General features: G+C 39.7%; 1 protein-coding gene across 1 annotated transcript in view; it reads right to left on the bottom strand.

Annotated features, from left to right (window-relative positions):
* USP45 (ubiquitin specific peptidase 45) overlaps window positions 1-15,156 on the bottom strand; it is a 67,944-nt gene extending 52,788 nt beyond the window's left edge. Inside the window, exons 1-5 of the mRNA XM_040627565.1 lie at window positions 14,817-15,156; window positions 10,006-10,115; window positions 6,119-6,288; window positions 4,853-4,956; window positions 156-256 (exon numbers count right to left, since the gene is read on the bottom strand). Coding sequence (XP_040483499.1) covers window positions 156-256; window positions 4,853-4,956; window positions 6,119-6,288; window positions 10,006-10,105 — 475 coding nt within the window. The 5' untranslated portion in view covers window positions 10,106-10,115; window positions 14,817-15,156. The remainder of the gene's footprint in view (window positions 1-155; window positions 257-4,852; window positions 4,957-6,118; window positions 6,289-10,005; window positions 10,116-14,816) is intronic.
* Window positions 15,157-16,379: the final 1,223 nt, after the last annotated feature.

A 16,379-nucleotide genomic window follows, 5' to 3' on the forward strand; every position in this document is an offset into this window, starting at 1 on the left:
CCAGAGAATATCGCAAGGTTACTACTTGAGAACGCATGGCACTTGTGCTGAGGTCACTAAAATCTAAGGTACTCTTTATGAATTTATGAACTCTCTGTAAGAGATATAAAATATTACACTTTAATACAAATTTCTTTAGCAACTGCTTAACTTACTTGTTTGTGTTTTAGAAACATGTTTCTGGAGAAAATCAACTGTTTGAGCCAAAACCTTCTTATTACACTGTGTTGATAATTTTTCATCACATTCATAACACCTGAAAAAACACAAATATGTATGTAAATATTATGAAAGCATCTTCAATAATGTTGTACACCAGGTAATAAAGTAATAAAGTTGATATTTATCCGGTCTTGTCTTTAAATGGGGGGGGGGGGCAAAAAGTATACACAGAGTGAGGCATTAGGTAAATCTAGAGAAATAAACAGGAGATAGTTCACACAGAGCCTTAGCCTTATCATTTAAATTAAAGTTCTGGTACTTTATCCTAAGTGTAATGGAAAGCCATGAGGAGAGTTTTTTAAGCAGGGGAGTGATGTGATCCAATTTATATTTTAAAAACATCACTCTGACTAATGTCAGATGGACGGAATCAGGAATAGAAGGTCCGGGGCACCTGGGTGGCTCAGTTGTTAAGTGTCTACCTTCAGCTCAGGGCATGATCCCAGAGTCCTGAGATCGAGCCTCATATCAGGCTCCTCTGCTGGGAGCCTGCTTCTTCCTCTCCCACTCCCCCTGTTTGTGTTCCCTCTCTCGTTGGCTGTCTTTCTCTCTGTCAAATAAATAAATAAAATCTTAAAAAAAAAAAAAAAGAAATAGAAGGTCAGGGTAGAAGCAAGAGATCTGGAGAAAGATTTATTTTACAGACATTTCAGGTAGTACTTCTCTGTACAAAAATAACTGCCATGGAAAGGGGGAAGTGGATGAGGGTAAGTCAGTGATTCTCAAACAGGAGCAATTTTGCCCCCTGCCAAATGTTTGGTAATGTTTTGAGACATTTTTGGTTGTCACAAGTGGGGAAGCTGCGACAGGAATCCACTGGGTAGAGACTGGAAACCTCCTTTGATGTACGGGATAATCCTCTCACAACGAAGAATTATCAGCTCCAGTGACAGCAGGACTGAGATTGAGAAACTCTACTCTAGAGGAAAGACTTGCTGCAAATTAGGAATGTTTAAAGTTGAGTGATGGGTGCGGAGGATTTCATTACACCATTTTGCCTACTTTTGTTAAAGGATTAAAAAAATAAGATAAAAAGGGAAATAAACAAAATGCTAGGCTTCTGGCCTGAATACTTAAGTGATGGAGGTGCCACTTAGGGAGGACTGGGTGTTTTGTTTTATTTGGGGCTTAGTTGGGAAGAGAGGGCTTCCAAAGAGATTTTCAAAAGCACATTATTTTTTCGAAAACTGCCCTCCAAGTTTACTCATTAGAGCATATAGTATTAATAAAGATTTCTTCTATGTATTATCATTGCCTGCTTCCTTTATCTTCATAAGATCCAATGGTCAAATAGGAACATATATTTGAACATATTGAAAGTATAATGTGTTAGACTAACACCACCTTACATATTCACAATCTTCTTATAATTTACTAGTGGTCCTGAGATCAATGGCTATAAACTAGGTTTGGGTTCCTTTTCTAAACAGCACTCAAAATTCAGTCAAATATTTACTCATACTCAAAATACAAATATTACTCTATCTCTTGCACACAGAAATACATAGGTACATAGATAAATCTGTGAAACAAGTCACAGAAAACATTCCCAAAACATACTTTTTTTTTTTTTTAAGATTTTATTTATTTATTCGACAGAGAGAGACAGCCAGCGAGAGAGGGAACACAAGCAGGGTGAGTGGGAGAGGAAGAAGCAGGCTCCTAGCAGAGAAGCCTGATGTGGGGCTCGATCCCAGAACGCCAGGATCACGCCATGAGCCAAAGGCAGATGCCTAACAACTGCGCCACCCAGGCGCCCCCCAAAACATATTTTCTAATAGACCATGACAGAATTCAAACAATGTATAATTACCAGGTTTACGCTATCATAAACCCTCAAAATGTACTGATGTGACTACTGCCAAAAATAATAAAAATTGCTCATTTGCAAAATATCGAAATGTCAAGAAATTTTTACTCATGCTGCAATTTAATCTTTACTTGGTATAAAATATATTGTCACCTTAAGAGTACAAAAAGAAAATCCAAATAAAAACCACACAATGGCAGTGAATTTGGAGAAAAGAGGACAGTGCAAGATAAATTAATTCTACTTGTTTCCATTAGAAATAACCAAAAAAAAAAAAAAATTAATTGTGCATCTACTTGTGCCAGGCACTGTTGTAAATGCTTTACATGCATTTTCTGGTTTAATTCCTCAGAACAACCAAAAGAGTATTATCATTTTAAAAATAAATAGCTCTCTAGAAGTATAATACTTCCTTTTTTACAGATTAGAAACTGGGACATAGGAGGGCTCACAAATCAGTAAGGTAATAAAAGTACAGGGGAAATGCTACACCTTCCAACAAACTTTTGAGTACTTTGAAAGCACTCACCTTTTGAAAAAGTAAAAAGATAAATAAAAGCACTCATCTGTATGTTAACTTTAAGAGTTAAGTGAGTGCCTCTTAACACTGGTCAGGCATGAGAATCAGGTATGGAACTTAACAACACAAAAGCCCTGATTTAACAGAGGGCCAATGAATAGTACCTATGGATTTTTCAAATTCCACCTCTGAAGAAAGTCAGAGGTAAGAAACCACTGTGCTAATAATTATTATCTGTTAAAGCAGCATTAAATCCACTATCGAGCAAGACTTTGTTAGCCATAATTAAACCAAATCTACCATATTTCTTTCTTTTTTAGGGTTTCCAAGTTTTTTATCTAGTTCAAGTTGGCCTTTTTTTTTAATCCAAATTAGTAAAGTTTTCTACTGAAATTGTTAAACTTTTTTTTAAAGATTTTATTTATTTATTTGAGAGAGAGAGAGAGAGAGAATATGAGCGCACACAGGAGTGGAGGGAGGGGCAGAGGGAGAGGGAGAAACAGACTGCTGACGGAGCAGGGAGCCCGGTGCGGGGCTTGATTTCAGGACCCCAAACCTGGATCCTAGACTCAGGACCCTGAGATCATGATCTGAGCCGAAGGCAGACGCTTAAGTGACTGAGCCACCTAGGCTCCCCAGAAATTGTTAAACTTTTTAAGGTTTAAGAATTAGATGGGAAAAAGAAAATAGTCCCAACCTTTAAGTTTCTGTAAATGCATCTGACCAGCTTGAATTTCTTCCTTAGAAAGGAATGAAATTTTACAGAATCCCAAATGTGACTTAAATTATTTTCCTTATAATATAAATCTAACATTCTACTCACCAAATAATCAATAAATTGATCACCCTTATAGCTCTATATATCTATGAAAGCAAAATTATACAATTAAGCATAAAAATAAAATTACAAAATCAATAGTTAAAACTAACAACATTAGCTTTTCTTGTTTTTTATGTGTTTTTTGGGTTGGTTGGTTTGTTTTTTGCTGAAATTACATCATGATTCACACCATAATTAAGGTCCTAAGAGCTACAACAGAAGTTCTGACACAGACTCACTTGAAATGAGCCTATTCTACCAGTTGCCACTCAACTCTCCCTCCACCTTCCTCTATTCCTGTGGTCCTCAAACTTGGTCCCCAGACTGGCAGCACTGGCAATACCTAGGAACTTGTTAGAAATACAAATTCTTAGGCCCTACCAAAGAACTACTAAATCAGAATCTCCAGGCCAAGGCCCAGCAATCTATTTTAACAAGCCTTCCTGGTGACTGTGATGGGCCCCATTGTTTGAGACCACTGCTCTATTCAGGCTACCGAGAAATATGCATTGAGCTGCCACACTGTGGCTTCCTTCTCCTCTCCCCTAGCTCCAGCGTCTCATTTACATAGTAAGCGGTCTCTGTACTTTCCTCATTCTCCCCAATATGATTATTTGGAACAACAAAACCACAAATGCAGCAAGCACCGGACCCGTGCCATGAATTTAAATCATAAGATGATTTCTTCTATAAGCCTAAATATTGTTATATTAATTTTAGATCCCGGAAGCGAAAACACAGAGTTAAAATATTTTTGTCTTAAAAAAAATTTGAAGACCTCTGGAAATTCATTCAAGGAAAACTTGAAAGCTTCTGAAAATTCATTCAAGGAATCTATAGGAGTCTATAGATTCCATTTAGAAATTTTTTGGTGAAAAAATACATACACATATTAAAAAAGAAAATTTTTGTTGTGAAACATATGGAAAGCTTTTTGATACAATATCCATTTACGCCACTGAAGCGGTGTGCTATGCTAGTAAGAATCAAAAGGGAATCAAAAGACTTGTTTTAGTGCCCGGACGTTTACTTTGTAACCATAAAAAAGTAAATGATACTCAGTGTCCTTACAGGTAAAATGAGGGAACCGGACTTGGTTCCCAGCCAGGATTAAGTAGTAGAATCACCAGGCTTACCCTTTCCCCTCCAGGGAATCACCTGACTGCCTGAAGTACGTTTCTCTAGAACTGTGGAATTCTGTTTTATCAAGTTCATTATGGAAAATCAAATAGGAAGAATGTTTCTTTATCCTATGAAGAAAATGTTAAAAAAAAAAAAAAAAGTAGAGGGATGACTAAATTTTTCCTTATTTAAATTTTATACTCATGGGTAATGTTAATTTTCTTAGAGTATTCCATAGGTTGTGTTCAGGCTAAAAAACATAAGGGGGTATAACATCTTTAAATATCTTACCTTGTAAAGCTCAAAGAAAATGATATTTTTTTGTAGTGGACACAAGTAGTAAGAAAATCTAACTTACCATATAATCCATGTGCTCAGACTAATTGTAATACAATGAGATTCTGTTCTCCAACTCCTGTAGTGCTTCAGTGAATGATGGCTTTCTGAGTTTCTACCACAGCCCTAAAGATGAACAGAATGCTATTTGTACGATTTACATATAAGTTTGTTTCAAATTAATCGAAACTTAAATCATACTCAAACTTATACTGAAAAGGTTTTGGTTTTTAATTTGAAGCAGGAGCGAAAAGTTTCAGAAAATAATATAGATTCTCATTAAATTTAATTTCTTGCAAAGAGGCTAACTTGCTTTTTGTTATATAGTATTTACCTAAAACAATCATGAGCCAAGTTCATTTCCCTATTACTTAAAAACGTATATACTGTCTTGCACATTGTGGGGCACTGAGCATCTTTGCAGACCAGTGCCCCCCTCCTACACACACATTTTCTAATAATGTCCACACCTCCACCCAAACCCACTGGCAACTAATGAGACTCAGACCAATCACAGCAATTTCCCTCACCAGGTAAGTAAAGAAATAAGATGCAGTTCTGGTCAATGAGACATCAGGGGCAGTTTGCTGGATGTTTCTGGTTAAGTTTCATATGTTTAAAAACAAAAACAAAAACAGGAAAGGGATGGACCTTTTTGACCTCTTTCTGGCCTTTGGGGATGGCTGTATGATATATAATGCATGAAACATCTCTGGCCATAAAAAGCCATGAAATTGAGGGTGGACAAAAGAAAAATGGAAGAAATCTCAGTTTTCAATGTTCTTTTCATTGAATTAACTAATCCTGAAGTGGTCCTACTTATGAACTGTGCGAATAATAAGGATTCTTCTTATTTTGGAAAAATTATAGACATCTTACATGTTATTCAAAAAATATTAGATATTAATAGCTTCTAAGCTGTTAACAAAAATTGTTTTGGAAAAAAGAATCCTTTCATAGAAAAAAAATTAGTAAGATGTAAGAAAAAAAACTGGGATCCATTTCTTAAGTAAATACAAACAGGTAAAGGCAGGTGCAGACATGAAAACTACTGTAAGTAGGCTAGATTCCCTTTTCAAGTATTTCTAAACCACACGTGATTACTTTCTGAAGATAACATACCTTTTATTTTACCTTAACAAATGTTTCTAAGTTCAGCCTTGGAGTGTTCTGTCTAAACATGGATAAATTTATTTTAGGTTCTAAACATTAAAACCAGTCCAACTCACAATAAGCATTTAAGAAAAATATTTAAGACAAACTCACAGATAAAAATCACTTTTCTCACCTGAAAACCACACTTGAGGCACAACCAAATGTCAGAGGGAAGTACTGGTCGCCCATCACAGAATCTTCTTTCTTTTAAACATTCTGAGCAAACTGACCACACATTCTCAGCTATCGCTTTCTTCACATGACTCACACTGATAGCATGACTTACATGCTGGCAAGTGAAACCTACTGAATGAGACAAAACAAAACGTGAACATTTCCTTTGCTAAACCAAAGTGTTACCATCAATAAGCAAAAGTCAATAGCATTAAAATGCTGTAGCTAGAAAGCCAAGAGATTCTAAAAACAAAATAACTCAAAAGGATACATACTGTATGGTTCCATGTATAAAGCATTAGTGAAATAACAAGAGAGATGGAGAGCAGATTTGTGGCTGCCAGGGACTATGGACAGAGAACAGGGAGTGTGGCTATAAACAGGTAACTCTTGGGGTGATGGGACAGTCAGGTATCTCAGTTGTGGTGGTTATACAAAACTACACATGTAATGAAAGTGCATAGAGTTATACCCACTCACACAGACACATAGACACACATACACAAGGCTTTGCACATCTGGAGAAAGCAGAATAAGCTCTAAGGACTGTACTGATGTCATTTTCCTGGGTTTGATATCGTACTACAGAAATACAAGAGGTTGAATCAGGAGAGGTAGGGTGAAGAGTGAAAGGGACCCCCCTGTATACCTCTTTGAACCTTCCTATTAATTCAAAATTACTTCAAAAATAACAAGTTTAATAAATAAATAATTATGTACTGAGCAGCTACTGTGTCAAGCATTTTGAATATATTTTCTTCTCATTTAGATACGCATATAAAAATCTTTCCACGGAGCCTACCTCTGCTCTGATGCTATTCTCATCACTATTGAGAGAAAGGAGAAAGGAACAAACAATGGCATAATTTACAGGAACAAGAGTCCTCCTTAATGAGTATTTCCAAATAACAAATGACTCTTCATGGTCCTTAATTATCCCTTATAACAGAGTCCCACTGGGTGCACTGTGTGGAGGCAACGGGCCAAAACCAGCTAATATGTTTTTATTTCTTCAGATAACTGTGTTCTTCTCCCAAGGACACAATGACATTTCCATTTCTCCCTGTTAACTATCTCAAACACCAAAACTACAACTGTCCACCAAAATTAAACAACAAAGGATAGACTGAGTAACATGAAAAGGGAAATAGGAGTACGTGCAGTTCAACTTTCTCCACTTCCCTTCCCTTTTCACCTACTAGTTAACTAGAGAGAGGTTAATCATTAGTTCCTTTTCATCCTGAAGCCTAAGTATGTGACTCCTAACAAGTGACTTATTGCAAAATATAATTTCAACAAAAATAATGTGCAATCTGGTGAAAGATTAGAACTTCTAATTTTACACCAAGAGCAAGTTATAAGAATAGACACAAACGGAGTAAATTCAAAGTCCTATATTTGAAAAGAAAGGACACATGCCATTAAAGAAAGGGGTGTTCTGGGGAAGACTGATAGATGACCACACCAATACAGGACCTAGAAGTGAGTTACTAGATATCAGTGCTTTGAGTTTTTATATTTTAAAATTCTTTTTTATTAGGATGTTATGTTAGTCACCATATAGTATATCATTAGTTTTTGATGTAGTGTTCCATGATTCATTGTTTGCGTATAACATCCAATGCTCCATGCAATACATGCCCTCCTTAATACGCATCACTGGGCTAACCCATCCCCCCGCCCCCTTCCCCTCTGAAACCCTCAGTTGGTTTCCCGGACTCCACAGTCTCTTGTGGTTCATTTCCCCCTCTGATTTCCCACCTTCATTCTTCCGTTCCTTCTCCTAATGTCCTCCATATTTTAAAATTTTTAAATTCTAAGGGGAAAAATCATTCCATACACCTTCTGCATCATCTCTGGGATGTGATCTGGCCAGGGTACAACTTAACTATTCTCTGTTTCCACAATTCAGACTTATAAAACTGAAATTGTTAATGAATTCAGAGATATTCATGATAAATATGTGAATATTTATGATAAAATGTTCCAAGCGTCTATATTAACCCTATCAGCTTTAAAATACTTCTTATAAGTAAATTTGAAAGTTTGATGTTTTCTTACAAGAGTTAACCAGTGTTTAAATAGTATTCACAATCTTTGGGGGGAGGGGGGAGAAATGTAAAAAAAAAAAAAAATTCTGTGCGCAGGGGGAAAAAAAGATATAGGTCAGAAACTTGGAACTACATAAAGAAGAGGGTTGCAAAAGGCGTAAATGAAAACAAAATAAAATCTTTTATGTTTTTTATTCTTTGTTGATGTAAAAGGCAACGGTTTGTTGAAGAGACCGTTCAGATTCTGAAAAAAAAACCCAGGGCTGCATAACCCTGTTGGGTGGAAAGAAGTAAGGCTGAGTTCACACTTAAAAGTCCAATTGGTCTGGACAGTGCTCTGGCCCTCCTTCTTACACAAATATTCTAAAACTAACTGGTCCAAGGAAGGTGACCCTCCATCAAAGAATGAGAAATTCAGGAAAAATCAAAGCCACAAATCTATACCAATATAAGAAAAAGGAAAAACAAACGGCACAGAAATCGCTGCCACGGGATAAAAATACAAAACAGAAGCAAATGGTCCGGGGCGCCTGGGTGGCACAGTGGTTAAGCGTCTGCCTTCGGCTCAGGGCGTGATCCCGGCGTTATGGGATCGAGCCCCACATCAGGCTCCTCCGCTATGAGCCTGCTTCTTCCTCTCCCACTCCCCCTGCTTGTGTCTCCTTCTTACACAAATATTCTAAAACTAACTGGTCCAAGGAAGGTGACCCTCCATCAAAGAATGAGAAATTCAGGAAAAATCAAAGCCACAAATCTATACCAATATAAGAAAAGGGAAAACAAACGGCACAGAAATCGCTGCCACGGGATAAAAATACAGAACAGAAGCAAATGGTCCAATACAAGGTGGCAAAACAGGAAGAAGTGACTGGCATCGCTCGGGAAAGAAATGGAAGAAAAAATAAAACCACAAAAAGGATAACAAAACTAAAAAGGGCATAAGGTGAAGAAGACACTGCAGAAAACACTGTAAAAGATAAAAAATGAAAAGAGCAAGCGAAATGAAAAGGAAGCAGGAGTTTTAGAGGATTTGGGAAAAAATAACTAGAAGACAGCTGAGGAAGAGCTAACCTAAGAATCATCAGAATCCCTGAAAAAAATCATATTCACAGATTAGAACAAATGTTTAAAGATATAATTCAGACTTCCCTCAATACAGCAATCTAGCTATGCTGAAACACTATCCAAGTTAAAAACACTTAAAAATGGAAATGAAAATTAAAGATGTGTTTTTCAATGAAGAGCTAAACTGGTGAGAAAGTAGGGAAAATCCTCAGAAAAGCCTAAACAGAAGGTATGAGACTCAAGAAAGCATGCCTGAGGCCAGCAGCTCCCCAGTCACCTCCCAGGCTTGCAGGCCTGGCTTTAACGGGTCGTGAGAAATGGAAATCAACAAAAAGATGTCAATGCTAAGTGGCTTCATAAACTAAACAAAATCTCAATCATTGTTTTGGAACTAGACTAGCTGATTTTATTTATTTATTTTTTTTAAGATTTTATTTATTTATTTGACAGAGAGAGACAGGAGAGGGAACACAAGCAGGGGATGTGGGAGAGGAAGAAGCAGGCTCCTAGCGGAGGAGCCCGATGTGGGGCTCGATCCCTGAACACCGGGATCACGCCCTGAGCCGAAGGCAGATGCTTTAACCGCTGTGCCACCCAGGCGCCCCTAGACTAGCTGATTTTAAAGTTCATGCAGAAAACAGTGAAAATAAAGAGCAAAGGATTTTTTGATTAAAAACAGATATGGCTGTTTTCCGCAACACGATTTAGGGTGCCAGGTATCACCATTTACCAGCAATGTCGTCCGAAGAGTCTTCATCACGAGGTACAGCAGGCCTTTTACTTCTTTTGGCTTTCTCAGGCAAAGCTTTGGAAGGCTCTTTCACCCGCATCTGTTATTTACTGAAAAGTTTGGGGGTAGGGGAAAATGAATACACTTTAATCCTCAGAATGAAAATTGTAGGTATTTGACTTAATGTATATTAACATAAAAATGACTTCAATTTTAGTTGGGTCTAGTACATCAACAAAAGGAGAACAACAGGTGAAGCCAAAGAAATCTTTATTAAACCAATATACAAATGCACATTACATTTGACGTTTACCAACTATTCCCTAGACACATGATGTCCAGGTGGATGAAAAAAACCAAAGGTTTGATCAAGGGAAGAAGTGCTGCTTCTGGGTCATGTGCTCCCTTTGCCCTTTCTCCTGTCCCACTAGCTAGGAAATAGTAGAAGCTGGAAACAGGCCACAATGGACCAGGGATGGGAGCATATGCCGAGCACAGCAGAGCCAGCCTACCTGTACCATATGACCTAGCACTGAACTACTGGGAGAAATATATTGTTTTAAGATACTGCATTTTTTGTGGTGTTTTTTTCCCCACTTTTTCGTTATGAAAAAATTTAAGCTTCCACAAAAGTGCAAAGAACAATATAATAAACATCCATATACTTACTACCTAGATTCCACATCTAGAACATTTTGCCCTATTTGTTTTATCTAAATAACCAGTGTGTACAAGACATACCTACACGTATGAGTGTGTTTGTTTTTGCTGAACTATTTCAAAGTTGCAAAGAACCTGTATCTTTTTTAAGAATAAGAACATTTTCCTATATAATCACATCATTACCACATCTAAGAAAATTAATGATTCCGTATTCTGATGTTCCATCATATTCTAACCTCTGACCCAAAATTGTCTTCCATGCTGATTTTATAAAAATCAAGATTCAATCAAGGTTTGCACTTTGTATTGGTTATGTCAGGCTAACTGTTAGCATCTTTTGATCCACAACGTATACTTTCTTATAGTTCTTCCCAACTTATACTTCCCTAACACACTGGCTCTTTTAAGAGATCAGGACAGTGCATATGAGTCACCTTAAAGATCTTGTTAAAATGTGGATTTTGATTCAGCAAGTCTGGCACAGGACCTGAGGTTCTGCCTGTCTAAGGAGCTCCCAAAGGGAAGCTGGCGATCCACAGACCACATGTGCTTTTTATTTTGTTTTGTTTTGTTTTAAGATTTACTTATTTTAGAAAGAGAGCACACATACAAGCAGAGGGAAGAGCAGAGGGAGAAGGAGAGAGAGAATCTCAAGCAGAATCCCTGCTGAGTGTGGAGCCCAACAGGGGGTTTGATCTCAGGACCCTGAGATTATGACCCAAGCCGAAACCAAGAGTCAGATGCTCAACCAACAGAGCCACCCAGGTGCCCCCATCGACCCTACTTTCAACAGCAACACTGTATAATGGCCCACACTTCTTTCTTCAACGTGTTACTTACCTCGGTCCTTTCTATTTTTTAAAAACCCAAAGTTAATTGCTAAGATTTTAGATAAGAAATTAAGCATTTTTTAAAAATCACTGTACTTGGAGTCTCTCTTAAAGCTCAGCCTGAATCTCACCTAGTATCATCTCTTCTATGGCTAAGCTACACTTAATTTCCATGGCTATTTGTTTATTTGCTTTTATTGATCAAGGTGGAAGAATCTTTCAACTCAATAATAAATTCTGAATCTTGGGGCGCCTGGGTGGCTCAGTTGGTTAAGCGGCCAATTGTTGGGCTCCACAATGAGCAGGAAGTCTGAGGTTCTCTCCCTCTTCCTCTGCCCCTCCCTGCGCTCATGCACACACTCTCTCTAAAATAAATAAATCTTTAAAAATGAATAAATAAATTCTGAATCTTGATTCAGTTATACTATATTCAGTTATACTATATTCCACATAAGGGAGCTTTTTAGTTTACCATTTCAAGAGCCATTTCTTTAACTTCAGGGGTCATCACTCTTGAACGGAGCTGCAAACTATGGCCTTCCATGTTAGAGATGCACGAGGGTTTGGAGTTCCTTGACTACCTCATTTCTTTTTTTTAAGTTTTTTTAAAAATTTATTTATTAGAGACAGAGAGAGAACACAAGCAGGGGGGTGCAGGCCGGCAGAGGGAGAAGCAGGCTCCCCGCTGAGCAAGGAGCCCGACATGGGACTCAATCCCAGGACCCCAGGATCATGACCTGAGCCACAGGCAGATGCTTTACAGACTGAGCCACCCAAGCGTCACTGGACCACTTCATTTCTGACTGACTTTTCCCTCCGAACTTTCTCATCCACTTACCCCTATAGTTCTACCCTGCAAAAACACTAATTTAGGTATTCCATTCCCTGACCACAAATTCGAGTTCTTCCAGCTTTGCCTCTTCAGCCGCTCCTATTCACCTTTAGTGCCCAGGCTGGCAAGAGGCTGCATCTCACCAAGTGTGTCCATGATCACTATAGCAAGGCAGGGGGGTGGGGAAGTAGCAAATGGAGTGCTGGTTCTTAAAGCTTCACTTGGAAATAATGTTATGTCACATCCACTCATATTTTCCCAGTCCAAGCAGGACTTTTAACTTCAAGTAGACATGGGGGTAAAGGGGCGGGATGTGGGATGTGTACAAAGAGTGCAACCTTACCACATACACAGAAAGAACAAAATATGTGTACATAGCCTTAACTACCACCACATCACCCCCCTAGCAGAACCCTGAACCTAAATGAACCCAAATAACCACTTTCTCTATGTCTGAATCCAAACAGGCTGGAGAAAATCTTCTAAGAAAGCTGACTGGGTCCACTAAATTCATAATCACAATCTCAGTCTCAAATGGATCAAGACATGCCGTTACCTACTACACTTTCTGGAAAACCTACTTACCTACTTCTCACACAGCCATGTGAAACCTTTCTCACTCTTTTAAACCTCTAACTCCTCCATCTCCCTACTTCTCAAAATAGTATCTAGTCTTCTACTTTACTGAGGGAAAAAGATATAATCAGAAGGCAAATCTGATCTTTCCACCCCCAAACTTATGGACTTACCTCCAACTATTTCAACTTAATATCCTGAAAATACAGGTAGAACTAAAAGAATCAAGGAAAAGTGGCTCATGAGAAACCAGCCGTACCTTTCCCCCGCTTCACAGATAACTTCTTGAAAAAGATAGACATCAACACATAGATAGTGCTTGCAGAATAACAAAAGGAACCAGGTATTTGACCTACAACCCATAAAAGAGTAGAAGACAGTGGTGACTCAAACTTAACTTGGCAATGTCAATTTCCAGTGATTTTTCTGACACATGCAATATGTCTACACATAGAAATAATTTTGGACAGCAACCCACTATTTAGCAATCACTTACGTATGTAGCTTTTTCTTTCACTTTTTAGGCAAAAAGAGACAAAATTAAAATCTAATTACTAGACCTTCAAGTACTTTCTATCACCAATATTGTGTCTGAGAAGTTCCAAGTCCACCCTCACATTTGGAGATTCACTGGAAGGACTCACAGGACTCAGCATGTAGTCGTACTCATGGCTAACTTTTATTACAGCAATGTAGTATGGACATACAACCTGAGCATAACAGGAAAAGACACAAGGAAGTTTGCAGGAATCCATGTGCAGGCTTCCTTCTGTTCTCTCCTCCCAGAAAGGGTCAATCAGAGTACACTCTTTCCCCCACTATGGAAAATCCAGAAATGGCTGTGCCATGTTTCCGACCAGGGAAGCCCATTACAGACTCACAGGCCCGGGGGTTTTTCTGGCGGTTGGTAACTGCGGCATAAACCACAGGGTAGAGCATAAACTATATCGTTTCCAGATGCCAAACAAGGTGTAGCCTTGCAAACAGACCTTTCTAAGGATAGCAGTGTCAGTATTGATATGTTAAGTCTTTCCAGGACAAATAAGTTCTGGCCCTTTTATTCATGTGGTTTCCCAAACAAAACTTTTCAGTTTAACTTCAGTATTACTCTAACACCTGTCTTTTCTCTGCTGTAGGATGTACAACTAAGTTGTTTAGAAATGTTTGATTTTTTTAAAAAAACATGCTATACAAACAAAAGCCCATAGTCTCAAAAAAGAAAAAAAAATCTTTTTTCCGTACCCTTGGACTCTCGGGGAATTATTTTCGGCGTGGGGAGGAGAAGGACACAACCCTCCTTTTAGTAGCAGGCTCAAAAAGACGAACAGCACTTACGTACTTTTGCTGTGCATCACGCGGCTCTCAGCACTTCAGAGATACTGCCTCACGTAATACTCCCAACCACCTTATGAGACAGGTTACTACTACTTCCCCCATTTTACACTTGAAACGGAGACACACAGAGGTTAAGTGACTTGCAAAGGTCCCGGAGCCAGTCAGTGGTGGATGGAGACTTGGACCCCAGCAGCCCTTCTCCAGCGCTTCTAATACTACCCTCCAGTCACTAACAACAGCATCCCAAGTTTCTCAAGAGAAAATGGGTAGTGCGGAGAGAGCGCGGGAGAGAGGCAGGAAGGGTATCGGGGAGCGGGCGCCTGCTTCCAGGTAAAGCGGAGACTCGGGCCCCTCCCCGCGGACCCCTCCTGCGGAAACCACCACGGCTCCGCCGCCGGAGCCCCGCCGGGCCGCACTCACGCGGCCCTCGGTGACTGCCTGGAGCCCCCCGGGATCGGAAAGACGGGGGAGCGTAAGAGGCCTCTCTCCCAGGCCCGTCCTGCCACGAGGGCCTGGGGAAGAGGAAGCGAAGACCGAGACACTGCGGCGACCCCAGCACCACAATCCGGACTCACCACGCCGGGCCGAGCCGCCGCGTCTACAACCAGAAGAGATTGCGCCTGCGCGGCCGACAACCCGGTGGGCAGGGCGGGGCCTCGTGTGCCCGCCCACAGCCGGGGTGGGGTTTGAGGCCGTCCCTTGCGGTGGCACACCGGAGTGGGGCGTGGACAGGGCGGGGCCGGCTCGCGTCGCGCCTGCGTTCCGTAGGTCCGCAGAGCCCTGTAGGCCTGGCTAATCTTAGAGTAAAGGTGTTGGACTCCAGGCTGCGTCCGAATAGTGTCCTGGAGTACGCAGCTCAGGTCTTCCCGGAGTCGGGCTTAAGTCCCCCTTGCTGCTGAGGGCCTGAAGGGATAGCTTCCGACTTCCCTCTGTCACACTCTTCTGTGCAATAAAGTCCCACCTGACATTGGCTATACGTTAGCTTGCATTTTTTTCATTATCGGCTTACCTGTCCTCGCTTACTTAACTAGACAGGAAATTTCTTGACCTACACCTATACCTCTTCGAAGCTCGATTATCCGTTAAAGTGGTCTGCACACTGCATATGTTTAGTAAAAATAGTTGGTTTGAAAATGTTTTATTTTAGGGGCGCCTGGGTGGCTAAGTCCTTAAGCGTCTGCCTTCGGCTCAAGGCGGGGTCCCGGGGTTCTGGGATCGAGCCCCACATCAGGCTCCTCCCCTGCGAGCCCGCCTCTTCCTCTCCCACTCCCCCTGCTTGTGTTCCCTCTCTCACTGGCTGTCTCTCTGTCAAATAAATTTTTTAAAAAAATGTTTTATTTTAACGATATTGCAAACATCAACTCTAGTTTTAGGGAAGTCCTACGAGATTTGTAATCCTTCACAACTCTTCAGCCAGGATACTGGTGGCCTTATGATAGAACCTTGCATTAAGAGTTCAAGATACCAGAGATAAACCAAAAACTCTGATTTTTCTCGTAAAATCATTTCCTACTAAATAGTTAGCATTATTTCTATGTACAGAACTTGGCAAAGGAGGCCACTAGGTGTTTACATTGTATTTATGGAAACCACTCATCCGACAAATATAGCTAAGTACAAATATGCCAGTTACTGTGCTGCCTATAGGAATAAGTAATCATGTTTTGGAGTAGGGGAATTTTTTTCTTTAGGGAAAAATATTTTTTCCCTATTTTTTTCTTTAAGGAAAAAAAAATTCCCCAAATAAGAATAGGTCTTATTGTGGTGTAATTGTTAAGTCAAAACTGTCTACATCACAAATCAAAAGTTTTCATTTATTTTAGCAACAGATTTGAAACAGAACGTGGAGAAAAAAAGATATGCAAATCTGAAAAAAAATCTAAGTAATTTCCATACTAAATTGTAATGCTGTAAATGGGATTTTTAAAAACGTTATCATATACTGGACTCCCAATTTACAGTAAAAAAAAAAAAAAAGAGGGGACTGAATTAGAACACAGAAATTTAAGAATTAGTGGCGCCTGGGTGGCTCAGTAGGTTGAGCCTCTGCCTTCCACTCAGGTCAGTATCCCGGAGTCCTGGGATCAAGCCCTGCCTCAGGCTCCCTGATCAGTGGGGAGCCTGCTTCTCCCTCTCCA

Source organism: Ursus maritimus, unplaced genomic scaffold, assembly GCF_017311325.1.
Source record: "Ursus maritimus isolate PB19 unplaced genomic scaffold, ASM1731132v1 scaffold_13, whole genome shotgun sequence".
NCBI lineage: Eukaryota > Metazoa > Chordata > Mammalia > Carnivora > Ursidae > Ursus > Ursus maritimus.